At 45.9% G+C, this 13,555-nt stretch overlaps 4 protein-coding genes across 4 annotated transcripts; 2 read left to right on the top strand and 2 right to left on the bottom strand.

Annotated features, from left to right (window-relative positions):
- Positions 1-317: 317 nt before the first annotated feature.
- AK88_04304 (uncharacterized protein) lies at positions 318-735 on the bottom strand (the record flags this gene model as incomplete). Its single annotated transcript, XM_012481914.1, has 2 exons — positions 318-509; positions 667-735. 2 exons carry the CDS (start codon positions 733-735, stop codon positions 318-320), a joined length of 261 nt encoding a protein of 86 aa, XP_012337337.1.
- Positions 736-2,450: 1,715 nt separating this feature from the next.
- AK88_04303 (uncharacterized protein) lies at positions 2,451-7,568 on the bottom strand (the record flags this gene model as incomplete). Its single annotated transcript, XM_012481913.1, has 5 exons — positions 2,451-3,266; positions 3,410-3,987; positions 4,425-5,099; positions 5,506-6,247; positions 6,417-7,568. 5 exons carry the CDS (start codon positions 7,566-7,568, stop codon positions 2,451-2,453), a joined length of 3,963 nt encoding a protein of 1,320 aa, XP_012337336.1.
- A 1,196-nt stretch (positions 7,569-8,764) lies between these two features.
- AK88_04302 (uncharacterized protein) lies at positions 8,765-9,749 on the top strand (the record flags this gene model as incomplete). The annotated part of the gene is made up of 2 exons (XM_012481912.1): positions 8,765-8,848; positions 9,114-9,749. 2 exons carry the CDS (start codon positions 8,765-8,767, stop codon positions 9,747-9,749), a joined length of 720 nt encoding a protein of 239 aa, XP_012337335.1.
- A 6-nt stretch (positions 9,750-9,755) lies between these two features.
- AK88_04301 (uncharacterized protein) lies at positions 9,756-13,352 on the top strand (the record flags this gene model as incomplete). Its single annotated transcript, XM_012481911.1, has 6 exons — positions 9,756-10,094; positions 10,273-11,020; positions 11,770-12,138; positions 12,595-12,900; positions 13,021-13,232; positions 13,344-13,352. 6 exons carry the CDS (start codon positions 9,756-9,758, stop codon positions 13,350-13,352), a joined length of 1,983 nt encoding a protein of 660 aa, XP_012337334.1.
- Between the last annotated feature and the right edge of the window lie 203 nt (positions 13,353-13,555).

Raw genomic sequence — 13,555 nt, 5'->3', positions numbered from 1 at the left:
GGTACTTGTGGCACTTGCGGCTGTAACTGCACTTGCACTTGTGGTGGTTGTGGTACTTGTGGCACTTGCGGCTGTAACTGCACTTGCACTTGTGGCTGTTGGGGTGCTGCGGGCGCAGGTGCTGTTGGTGCTGCTGGTGCTGCTGGTGCTGCAGCGGCAATTGAAATAGTTAATGGGGAGTAATTAGTAGGAGTGTATTTGTGTCTCTAAGTACAATTCCCCCGGATGATGAAAACCAGGGGAATGGTAACATCATTATGATGAAACGTGGGGACACCTTTATCAATGTCCTTAAGTACTTGGAGAACCGGTTCCTCCTACTCTTTTTTCCGGTAGGCCATTCTTTCCGTACTGTTATCTTTATTTTCCTCCCTCGGTTTTTTACCTGGCAATGGAACTTCTACTCCTGCCTCAGGAGTTTGCACAGTTCCTTCTACTTGTACATTGTCCTGTGGAGGATCCGCCACGTTTACCGCACCATTCGCAGGATTTTCCAATGTTACTTGCTGCTGCAAAAGAGGAAATGAAAAAAAAAAAAAAAAATTTCGTTTCATATTATTCTCACGTAAACTGCAGCTTTAATCACAATTTACTAGTGTAACTTATGAGGATATATAAGTGTTTATAGCATTTTTTTTTTTTATATATTAATGATTTATAGCTTACTTCTGCAGCATGGATTAGAAGAAAGGCAAAGGAAAAAATAAGGAAGATTATGGACAAATATGAAGCCATAGTTGCAGCTTTACTTTTCTTGTTACATAATATAACGTTGGCTGTAATATAGTAATTGTTCCGAATTTAAGAAGAAAAAAAAAAGAAAAATGGAAGAGTACTCTTCTATTAGATTATATAATTATAATTCCTTCGTATGTGTGATTTACACCCTGTTTTGCATTATTGAGAGCAAGAAGAGAACCCCTTTTTTACCCTTTTTTTTTTTTTTTATATGAAAAATGATAAGAAGAAAAAAATATTTTTTCCTTCCACTTCAAGTATTAACATAATGAATTAATTATACGGGCACTCATATATCATTAGTGCATAAATTTATCATTCCGTATTTCTTCACTGTGTAAAATAATAAAAAGGGAAGACGAAAAGAATTAAGAAAAAGGATATTGTATTGTTTACATAATAATAATAATAATATAAAATAATAATAAAAACCGGAAAATATGAAATAATAAGGAACACATAGCCGCTACAAATATTTCTTTATACAGAAATTTGTGTACAAAGTTTTATCCCAAGGGAAAGGAAAAAAAAAAAAAAAAAAAAAAGAAAAAGAAAGTTGGATAAAAGTAATTTGTCACAATTATTTTGTGTACTAAAGGAAAAATTGCCGTAAATACAGAATTAAAAAATAATTTAATATAAATATCGGAATTTTAAAAAAAATTCTGGGCACGCCCCACCATAGTATAGCAAAATAAATAACAAAACAAATGTTTTAAAAATTTATTTGGACTGCGAAAAAATGACAAATGCGTTTTCATTAATTAATACATTTAATAACTGTAATAAGGAAAAACAGTTCAGTTATAATGGTAATTTTGCACATGGTAACTGAGTTAGGGTTAAGGTGGTTAAAAATAAGGCTTTGTGTGTTTTTTTTTTTTTATATAATGAACCACTTATAATTACAGGAGCATATACATATTACGCGAGTACTACATACATATATATACACTCTTTGTATACAAATTTTTAATGACACATGTTATGTGCCTTAATGGTTGTAAATGAAAATTTGCTGATTCTTTGTTTTATGAAGTGATGTAAAGAGATTTTCATGTGCACATATTACACATAACCATGAAATGTAAGTGGAACGTATGAATATTCTGTGATTTTTTTTTGAATTTTTTTAAAAAAGAAAAAGGTATAATTATATGAATTAACATAATTTTCGTGGACCGCTGAACCCACAGAAAAAAAGAGAAAAACAAAGGAAAGAAAAAAGTACACAACATTGTTATATAAAATAATGAACTTTGGAAAAAAAAAAAAAAAGGAAAGAGGAAAAAAAAGTAGTGTGCACGTAGTAACACATTATTGTATACCGTTTAATAAAGGAGAATGAATTATTGTGGTCATATTTCTTTTCTATTCATTTATATACCTGTCTTTGCTGTTCAAAGGTTGTGTAAAAAATTATCCACATACAACTCCATATCATGCATACTACTCTCAAGCTCGCATTCTTGGATTTACGGTCGCGAGAAGGAGCATCCACAGGTTGTGGGTCAATTGCTCCGTGTTGCGTAATGCCGGATGTAGGTCCTGCTGCTGTTGTGGGTCCTTTACCGTGGTACGTGGAATATTTGCGGGGGCCAGTTCCGTCCTGACGTGGTCTCCTTCTAAGTGGGTTGCTTCGTTGTTCGCTTCGGATATGGTCCTTGCGCCCCGTGTTTCCCCAACTATGGATAGTTCCCCTTCCGCTGATACTATAGCTGTCTCCTCGATATTCTCCAATAGGTATTGGAGCCTACCTCCTCTCTATGTACACTCATTTGCCGATGTTGTTGCGCTACCCATTCTTTCCACAGGTCCAATTTCTTCCTTTCCGTGTATGGGATATTACCGGGCGCACCGAGTGCACGCTGCCCGTTGTCTTCGTTTGCCGCATATTGATGCTGATATTGTTTCCATTCCGCTTTTAATTGCAAAAACCACGTTTCTCCCGTACACTGTCGTAAAAGGTACTTATTATGCTCAATCCAAGGGATCCACTTAGTGCGGTCTAATGCTGGAATTTCATTCCCCGGGGAATAGGGACAGGGATAGGAATGCTGTTCCTCGTCTAACTGTATGGTGTCCATACAACTCCAACGATCTGGGTCCTTTGCATTAGGTGGACATCGATCTATGCCGTCGGACTCAGTGGATGGAACATTGTTTCCTGGTAAACCCTCGTTTGGGATAGCAGTATCCGGGGAACCACTATGCCCATTGCCGTCCCCCATAAACTCTTGCACAAGTATCTGCCAATAGTTGTCTTTGACGTTTTCCCACTCGGCTGCTTCACATTCGTTGAGCACTTCTAAGTGTAGCTCGATGATGGTGCGGCGATTTACGCGTGGTTGACGTCGTCGTCGGTCGGGAAGTGTGCCGGGCCGCCTATCCCTAACTATCGTGTAGCCGTAATCGGGTGGTGGTGCGCCGCGTTGTAAATGGTCTAGTATTTCTTCGTCTAGTGGCGGTGACGGCACGTCACGAACAGTTCGAAACTTTCGTCGTCGTTTGGCGAGGTAGGCAAAATACTACAAAAGAAAAAAAGAAAAAAGCCGGATGAGGTAAATGTATTTGTGTTATAATGATCATGAAGGAGCCCCTGCGGAACACATTGCTATGGTACATATTACGGATGCACATGCGGCATTCCTTGATTGCCGTATATACTTACCTTCCAGAGGAAAAAGGCAATGATCCCAATACCAACCACCGCTGGAATTATTTCGGGGGTGTAGGGCTTGATATCTTCCCATGTAACACCAGGCCGAACGGAAGGGGTGACAAGTTGAGTGCCACCTACATCACCACCTCCTTTTCCTTCGCCACCACTGCTCCCCGCTTGATCGGGGTTTGGGTTCGGTTTTGGTTTGGGTGGATTGAGAGGAGGTGGGTCATCGTTGCCGCCATCGATGACGGCAACACCTGGATCTGGACCAGCAGCAGACGCGGGATGTTCGGAACCCTGAGTTTTGTCATTACTGGTGGAATCTTTGGGCGGAGTTATAGTGTCGTCGGACGACCCCGTCTTTGGGGCTGATGCTGCAGGTGTTCCTTCTCCGCCCTCCGGTGCTGCCTTTCCTTGCGGTTGCGCACTCACTTCTGTTGATGTGACCCCTGTTGCTCCTTCTGATCCTGGTGTTACTTTTGACACTTCTGGTTTTGTTGGTACTTCTGCGGCAGGCTCTGCTGCTACGGAGGACTTGGGATCCAGCTCTGTCGGCGTTGATGAGCCGTCCGATTTCTCCTTGCCTGAATGGACATGCAGAAAAGTCAACATGATGAAACTGAAGTTTTGTGCGGTAGCTGGCCACGGTTGACGGTTAGCCACGGTCCGTCGTTGTTGCTTGACCACATATACCGGCGCTGATGGTTTCGCCATGCTCGGTCGTGTATACGGTCGGCACCATGGTCCATCGCTCATGGTTGGCCACGGTGCGAACGGTGGTTGGCAGGTGCCACCGCGGGAAAAGTCTCTCTCTGGCACCCACACAACACACACAGACAGTGTGTGTGTGTCTGCGTCTACATAGCGCGGCCGACCGATCGCTCTTCCGCTCATTCTCATTCGACGTTTGGTTTCTCTCTCTCCGTGGTGTCTCTCCCTCTCTGTCCGGAAATTGTTGTTGTTTCTTTTTTTTTTCGTGTCTCTTTCCCTATCCATGAACTAAGGGTAAGAGTAATGGAACCTTTGGTATGATTCTCCCTCACTGACGTCGTATAGTGCGCACCTGGGGGTGCTCCTGAAATATCAGGAGAAGTCCCTTTAGATATGTCTATCACACGTGTACTCCCAGGGATACCCACGGGGCCCTTCCCTCTATACTGGTCGGTTTCGTCGTTGTCATCCACGCTGTGGATTTTCGGCTGTTCCATTTTATCCAGACAAGAAGTAAGTGCATCAATATTGTCCGATTCGTGCGGGCACACGGCTCCAGTCCCCGGTGGGTTCTTGGTGTCGTTGTCGAGGGCGCTACCAATCTTTAGATCCTTACCTTCTGCAGTTTTGTCCTTTGTTTCTTCCTTTCCGTCTACGGTTTCTCCAGCGGGTGCTGCCGGACGTGCCGGTTCTGGTGCAGGTGGGGGTTGTTGTCCAGGTCCCTGACCTGGTGTACCTGATCCGTCTGCCCCTGTGCCCGGTGGTGCCGCAGGTGGGGGTTGTGGTACGGGTCCTGCTGCTGGTACCCTCGTGTCCTCAGCTGCTTGATCTGATCGACCTGGTGATCCTGCCGGTGCTGCCGGTGCCGCTGGGGGCTCTTCCGTCTTCTCCGGTGGTTGTGATTTCGGTGGCGGTTTTACCGCTGCCGGTTTGGCGGCTTGTGGTTTGAGTGCTTCCGTTTTCGTCGCAATCGGTTTCGCGGCCGCTGCAATAAGGAACAAAGATGTTAGAAAGATGATAAAAAAAATAGGACACAAGTGGTACAGAAAGAAGGGGCGGGACGGTTGGGTCAGATGCCGGCCGGGTAGGGTCGGGATGGGATGGTAGTAGTACACTTTTATTTGTTGCCGTCCGCGACCGCTGCCGTGGCCACTCATCTCCGTCCGCGCCGCAACCGCTACCGCTGCCGTCGTGAACGATGCTCGCTCGACTCAACGCAGTGGTTGCTGTTCCGCCGTCCCGGCGTTGTTGTTCGCCACCGTGTGCGTGTGTTGTTCCACCGCGCGTGCGTGTTTGTGATCGCTGTGTTGTTGTGGCGGCATCCATATTCGTTGATATCAGTAGCGACCGTATATTCGTATGATTGGTATTATTACGTGTCGAACACTTACCTTTTGCAATTTCCTGCTGTACCTTGTCCTGTGCTGTCTCAATCACCTGCTTTGTTTTCCTCTTTATATCCTCCTTTACTTTCTCTACCTCCTGAATCCCCCGTTCGGTCAAAATGTCCTTGATACTGTCCCCTTTCGTTGCACTGTCCCTGATATACTGTTTCCAATCCTTCGCACACGGCATCTGTCGCTCTATCTGTGTTAGTTCTCCCATTATTCCTTGCTGTACTAACAACTGTGCGATGTCTCCATTTATTATTCCTGGTTTCGTTCTACTACCTTCATACCCACATATGTTGCACGTTCTTTCCACAACAGGACCAGCCAATTCGGTCGCCACTGGTGTTCCATCCTGATTTTTGCCCATATTTCTCATTGCTGTATATGCATACTCTATACCTCTTTTCCACGTGTTCTGTTTGGGACAGTATGTTGTTCTCAACAGGTGTCCAAAAACGTTTGCTACCTCGCACCTTAGTCTTTCGTACGATTCCCTCTCTGCGTCGTTGCCCCGACCTTTCCCATCAATTCCCTGTGTATTCGCAAACCACAATGCTCCCGACATTAATCTACATCTAACCATGTCGGCTACTCTCTGTCCATCCTCGTATATCCCTTTTGTGAAATCCTCCCAATATGCATTATTACAATTTGCACCTAATTGTTCCATGTACTTCTCGTAATTCTGCATATGTGTAGCAAAATCATCCAGTACATTCTTTACTCTTGTCCATTCTTCGTTCTACATTTTGGGCCGGAAAATGAAGAAACGCGCATGTTGATGTGTCACTTACATTCTTCCCAAGGAAGGCATTCATACCTCTATAGGTGCATATGTCTCATTAATAAATCCCCTTTAATAAATTATCCTCTCCCTCTCTCGTTCTATATTCCTTCCCATTGTAACTTACACTATATCTACCCATCACGTGAAGTCCGCTATGCCCTTTATCCATTACGCTCCTCCATTCACAATTATCCTCTGTTCCGGTCTTCGCCTTCGGTGCCTTCTCCTTGCCTCCTCCGGGAGTAGCATCACCAGGCTTACCACCACCACCAGATGTTGCCGTCGTCGTTACCGTATTCTTCGTTCCCTGGTCCGGCGGTGTCGCCGCTACTGGTTTGGCAGAGGTGCTGTGGACGGGCTTTACCGGTTGTGTGTTTGCAGGGGCGGGTTTGCTAACGGTTTGCGCAGTTCCCGATTCCCCCGCTCCCTCTCTGCCCCGACCGTCTGGTGATGATGGCATGGATGGTCCGCTTGGTGGTGGAGGCGGTGGTGGCCGTGCTACGTGATCTTTATCTGTTGGAGCCGGCGACGTGGAGTCCTTCAGCTGCTTCAATATATCGTCCATACTTGTTCCCTCTGGGGATTTATCTATTTCCTTCAATATTTCCTTCACTGTGTTCTCTATTTCTTTACCCAGGTCCTCAATTTTTTTATTCGCTTCTTGCTTTATGTGTTCTGCAGTCTTGTCTCTTTGTACCGTACATTCCTGCCCTAATACGCCTACCTCGCCATCCCTCAAATACCCTATATTCCTCTGAAGCCATCGAGTCATTATTTCTCCTAAATTCCAATCTTCCGTTTTTTGTGACTTCTGCCTTCTCCCGTCCTTCCTATCCGCCTTCTCGCATGCCATATTGGGCTCTGCTTTTTTGCCCTCCCGCACCAATCCTTGCGCTGCGAGAAATGCCTGCCTGGCACCAGTAGTGTCTAAACATTTCTCCCCGACTATTTTCTTCATAAATATATTCACTAAAATACATTTCATATATGGCATGACGCCATCTGCTGCCGCTGTATTGCCCAGGTGCTCGGTGGCAATAGTGGTTACATGTAATTTAATTGCATGTTTAAAAAATAAAGCTTTAAGTGCTAACCAGCACACAGCTTTATCTTTGTCACTGAATGTGTCCTCTGACTCCCCTCCTGCATCTTTAGTGTGGTCCGTGTTACACATTAACTCTATCATTGCATCATCGCGGGCATCCTCCATATGCTCTTTAAACTTCTGCCACATGCCTGTCACATTGGTCCAGAAGAGTTTCTGTACGTATTCCATGTATTATATATCCATATATAAACTATACTACGTTGCCCATTTTCCCGTCCTATAAATAATTGTACATATAACTACACTCTCTCCTTCTATATATATGTCCCTCCCTCCAGTAGAATAATTATAGAAAACGAAAATATGAGCACATACACCCTTTTGGTGTACTCCCTTAGTCTGACCGACTATACTTATACATTACTATTCACTCGTTTCCCATAATGCATCATATATGCGCACTTACTTTAAAGTTCTTATCCTCCTTCACCCCGGTAATTCCATGTCCAATATATTCTTTCCATAATATTCCTAAATACTTCGCCATTAGCTCCTTATGTTCACTATATAATATGTTACTCCCTCGGATTCATACTTAAACTCACATTAAGCGAATACTACCCAAACAACCACACATCCCACTACAAATCCTTAACTTGTACATACTTAAAATATTACTCCTGTTTTTCACTAAAATCCTTAACCACAATACCCCCCTTAACCACAATACCCTCCTTAACAACAAATACCCCCTTAACAACAAATACCCCCCTTAAGAACAAATACCTCTTCTACACTAATCCAAGTGAATCTCAATTCCCCCTCCTTCCTCCGATATAATATGTGTGTTCCTTCCTCCGCCACACGTCTCGCTGTTGCCCCGCTCTCTGATACCCCTCTCTGGATCCTTCACGCGGCTACTTCGTCGAATCCGTCTTACACTCGGCCACGTTTGCTCGGAGAGACAATCTCCTCCTTCTTACACTCGGCTACTTCGTCGAATCCGTCTTACTCGGCCGCGTTTGCTCGCAGAGACAATCTCCTCCTTCTTACACTCGGCCACGTTTGCTCGGAGACAATCGCTTGTACGAGGGGGGGCAACGACGGAAGAAGCATTGATGTTGTTGTTACTGCGGTTTTAGGTGTACGCACAGAGACAGTGTAGGAAGGGGGTATTTGTTGTTAAGGCGGGTATTTGTTGTTAAGCGGGATATTTGTTGTTAAGGCGGTGCTGTGGTTAAGCATTTATATTAGGAGTATTGCTATTAAGGGATAAAGTCAAGACCGTGGAATATTCTGAGTATGCAGGAAGTTACATATTTATGGAAGTCAGTTGTAGTCTTGGGGGGTAATATGCATTTAGTGGAGAGTTCAGGTGGGGATCCGAAGAAGGAACATATTAAATACAGAACAATAGGCAAATCATGGCGGACTACTTGGCCATCTTATGGGACTGGTACATTATGAAGCAGGATTTGGGGGTACACACGGATGAAAAGATATTTGAGGTACGTCCATGTGTACAGAGAGATGGGGGAACGGTTCAATACTATTGCACCAGGGTATTAGAACAAAATTGGATACCTCTAATTACAACGAAGAGAACGCAGGGGTACAAGCATGCATATTGTCCGCTCCTATATTTTTTCCCAAGCACAAGGAAAAATATATATGAAGGGGGGACGTCTACCTGTGTGCAGAATTTTATGGTAGAGGACTAGAACGGTTGAATATAGTATATACAGGATCATATAATGCATGCTTTACCTGCAGGAACGCTTTTGGAACACTATAGGAGAAGTATGGGCACAGTTTAAGGAACATATGGAAACTTCGGGCCATGATTTTGCCATAGAGCTATTATGTGCTACAAAATCCGATAAAGAGGGGAATGAGGGCGAGGAAGAATTAGACCCAAAGGATAAAGCTACATGCGAGTTAGTGCTTAGAGCGCTATACTTCAAGCATGCAATCTCTGGGAAGTGGGACCTTACAGGCACAGGGGCCACCGACCCAGGACATCGGGAACAAGGGCAGGACGAGGTAGGGTCCTATATGAAGTGTGTCCTAGTAAATATATTTTTGAAGAGAATAATAGGTCACACATGTTTAAACACGGAAGGAGGGAACCTGGCATTTCGGGCAGCAGAAGCACTAGTGAAAGAAGGAGATAAGAAGCAGCCTAATATGACATGTGAAGAGCAGGATATGCAGCATAACAGTGGGATAAGGGGAGACCCGGGAAAATGGGATTTATGGCGAATAATGGAGAGATGGCTGGATAGGAATAGGACCAGGTTGCATGATGGAAAGCAAGGAGTGTTAGGCGAAGATTGTGAAGTAAAAGTAAGGCACAAGGGGGCAGAAAGTGTCCCCTATGTAATAAAAGTGTCGGAAGAGGAAATATAGAAAGCAATGGGGAAAGTTAGGGACGGGATAAAAGAATACGTAGAGGACATAAAGGAAGCCGTGAAGAAATCAGAGGAGGAGGGAAATATAGAAGAAATGTTAAAGAAAAAGAAACAGGAAGCCGCCATGGGTAAACCTGCCCCTGCCACACCAGTAGCGGCGAAACCGGTGGCAACGACTACCGGACAAGGAGGTACGACATCATCACCTGGTGGTGATGGTGGTAAGGGTGGTGGTCGTGCCGGACCGAAGGAAGGAGTGCAGACTGCCCCAGCAGGGGAATGTCAAGGGGAGAGATTATCCCAGTGGGGACATAAGACAGTGTACGTGGTGCATCCACATAATGTAAGTTCGAGTGGAAAGTGCACAGGCAAGGGCAGCAAGGATGAATATAGTGGTATAGACAACGCAAGAACTTGTTAATAAGGCATATGCATATATAAGAGAATGAATGCCTCCGGAAGGGACAATGTAGATGACAAGTGAACATAACTATCCCTCTATTTTCATGCGCATAATACAGAAAGAACATCTGGAAAAATTGAATAAGGTGTTGCAGGAATTTACGGAATATATGGAGAAATATAAAGAGCACGCAGATGCGTTTGGTGCCAATTGTTATAATGTAGGTTGGGAGGATATCTCCTCAGATGGGCATTTTTACATGGGCCAAACAGTAGCAGATGTCGTACGGTGCAGAGTTATGAGCGTTGCATGGGCCTTTGCAAATGGGTGGCACAAGAGTACACAGCATACACAGGACAGGGTGCGCATGGACCCAGAAGAAGAGAACAGGCTCAGATGTGAAGTGGCAAATATATTTGGACACTTACTGAAAGAAAAATATTGTCCCCACCAAGAACAGTGGAAAAGAGGTGTAGAGTATTCTCGGATAGCATTGAAGAAAATGCAAAGCACAGGAAAAAATGGAGCTGGAGTGGTAGCGGGTCCTGTTATCGACGGCAGGTGTACAGCATGTGGCTATCACGGCCATGAGAGGCTACCGGGAGTGGTAAATTGGGACATAGCAGATTGGTTATTGTACGACGCGAAAATATTGCACGGAATCGAGAATATAGAACGGGGCGCGAACTGTAATAAAAAGTGGAAGGAGTATACAAAAGGGAAGATGAAGGAGGGTGAGCCGACACGGGTGGACGAAACGAAAATCACTGCAATAAAGGACACGGAGAAGAAGATAGTGGAGGAAGCAACAAGGGTAATTGAGAAGGCCAAGGTCGCAGTAGAACAGGAAATTGAAAAACAGAAAGGTAATAATACGGGTAGCACAGAATACGCCTAGTACGAATACAAATAGTACCCCCGGCATGAATACGACCAATACGGCTAGAACAAGTTCGTACGGATGGACGGCCACAACACGCACACGGCAACAACACACGCACGCGGCGGCGACGACGGCAACGCAACGGCCACAACATGCACGCGGCCACAACAACGCACGCGGGGGAATAGCAGCACCAGAACGCACACGCGCGGGGAACAACACACGCACACACGACGGAACAGCACAGCGCTTCCCCTTCGCTGACGTTGATCGGCCATGACGGGCGCGACGAGCGTACCGGTGGCAGCGTTGGCCACTGTGTAGACGAGCGCACCGTGCAGCGGCGATGAGCGGTGTCCACGACGGGAGCGGTAGTGGTGACGAAGTGTAGACCAGTGTGGAGGAGCGTACCGTTCGCTCGAGCCGACGTGTGTAGACGAGGTGGCGTCACAGTGGTGCGATAACACACAGCACGACGGCAGCGATGGCGGCGGCGATGGCAGACGGCGACAACATAAAAGTTGTACTGCTACCATGTAGCCCAGTACACCGAGTGCAGCCCTGCTAAAATGCCGCCCCACCCACCACTCGCCCTTCCATTCTTTCTTCCTTTTTCGTCTTCTAACGCCGTCCCGTCTCTCCAACACCGTCCCGCCCCTTCTTTCTGTACCACTTGTGTCGTTTTTTTTTTTTATCATCTTTTTACCATGTTTCTTCCGTGCCCCATCTTAGGTAACTCAAGTGCAGGACCCGAACTTGCGGATACCGGAGGAGGGTCCACAACGACCACACGACCCGGATCGCCACCACAAGCACCGGCATCCCCAGTATTACCAGCAGCACCTGCAGGACCAGCAGAGGGACCATCACCACCTCCTCCGGAGGAGCCACCTGCTCCACCAGCGCCAGGGGCACCAGGCAACACAGATGATACACGTGATGCAACATCCACGGGCCCACACGAACAATCAGGTGAGGAAACGTGTAAGGCGACTCTGGATAAGAATCAACTCACCACCGGCAGTGTTGTTATAACTCCAACCTGCACGCCCGATGAAGATTTAGGAGGAGGACAAACACTCACAGATGCTATTGCCCACGGTAACGCATTTCGAGAGCACACATACAAAAGAACCGTTCAATACACATACAAGAGGACAGAAAACACCACAAATACACAATTTCCGAAGAGAGCGGGAGAGACACCACGGAGAGAGAGAAACCAAACGTCGAATGAGAATGAGCGGAAGAGCGATCGGTCGGCCGCGCTATGTAGACGCAGACACACACACACTGTCTGTGTGTGTTGTGTGGGTGCCAGAGAGAGTCTTTTCCCGGAGTGGCACCTGCCAACCACCGTTCGCACCGTGGCCACCCATCAGCGACGGATCAAAACAACCATGCACCGTACAACGACACTGAGCCATGGGCAACCGTGTAGCCGACCGTGGTCAACGATCGGTGGAACCGTGTTGTCGAACACAACCATCCATGCGAAACATAACTGCAGTTTCATCATACTTCCACCATCTTCCTTTTCTTCATTTTAACTCATAGGTACTGTGGCTAAGGACGATAATGTAGATTCAAACCAGGCACCAGCAGCAAAATCACTGGAACCATCCACAAGAACATCCAGTGATACTACCATACTGGACAGGATGAATCCACAGAACCCTGAGCCCCCCTCCCCTGATTCACCCGCATCAAATCATCCAAGGGACTATGATCCACATTCAACCGGCTTTTGCTTCCTCGACAGTAGTGGTGCGGAATGCCAGGATTTGACCAAATCCTCTGCTACTGGTCCCTATTCCGTCTTCGGTGAAACGGAAAAGACTGTTGATCCTCCCTCTTGGACAGGTGACAGTGATATGTTTGACATACATATCTCTAAATATCCCTTGGATTTATCGCCCACTCAATGGAATAGGACCTAAAATAAATGCAACGGCGCAAACTGTGATCCTCATATATCACCAGGCTATGTACCAGGATTAGATGATGTTGCGAATGGATTTGTACCACCGATTCCAGCAGATGGAACATTGAGTTCATCGAATAACAACCAAAGTCCCGGTAAAGTTGACTATGCTGTCCCCGACCTCACCGACGCCGTCCTTACCGCCACTACTCCCGTACTCTTCTTCCTGTCCGCCGTCACCGTCGCCCTACTGGGTTATTCCCTTTGGAAGGTAAGTGCGCTCTCAAGCTCACACAAGCGCACACACAACGCGCACACACAAAGCACCAATATAACCGAGTGGAAATGCACATTCGTTTCACTGCTGCACTATTCCCAAAAGGAACGCTAACCAACTGTACACTATGCGGAAGTTATTCCAACAAGAAAAAACAAGCAATACTAAATTTTAGAACAAAGAAAAAAGAAGGAAAAAAAAACCTACTACAGATTAACGTCCCTATATGCGGATACATGGTACATTGGAGGCAACGAAGGTTGGGCTTGTGTGACACAATATATTAGATACTTGCGTACACAGAGTGTACAGTATAT

The sequence above is a fragment of the Plasmodium fragile genome, assembly GCF_000956335.1.
Source record: "Plasmodium fragile strain nilgiri unplaced genomic scaffold supercont1.59, whole genome shotgun sequence".
Taxonomy (NCBI): domain Eukaryota; phylum Apicomplexa; class Aconoidasida; order Haemosporida; family Plasmodiidae; genus Plasmodium; species Plasmodium fragile.
Note: the sequence above shows the minus strand (reverse complement) of the source record. Positions and strands in the feature narration are given on the sequence as shown.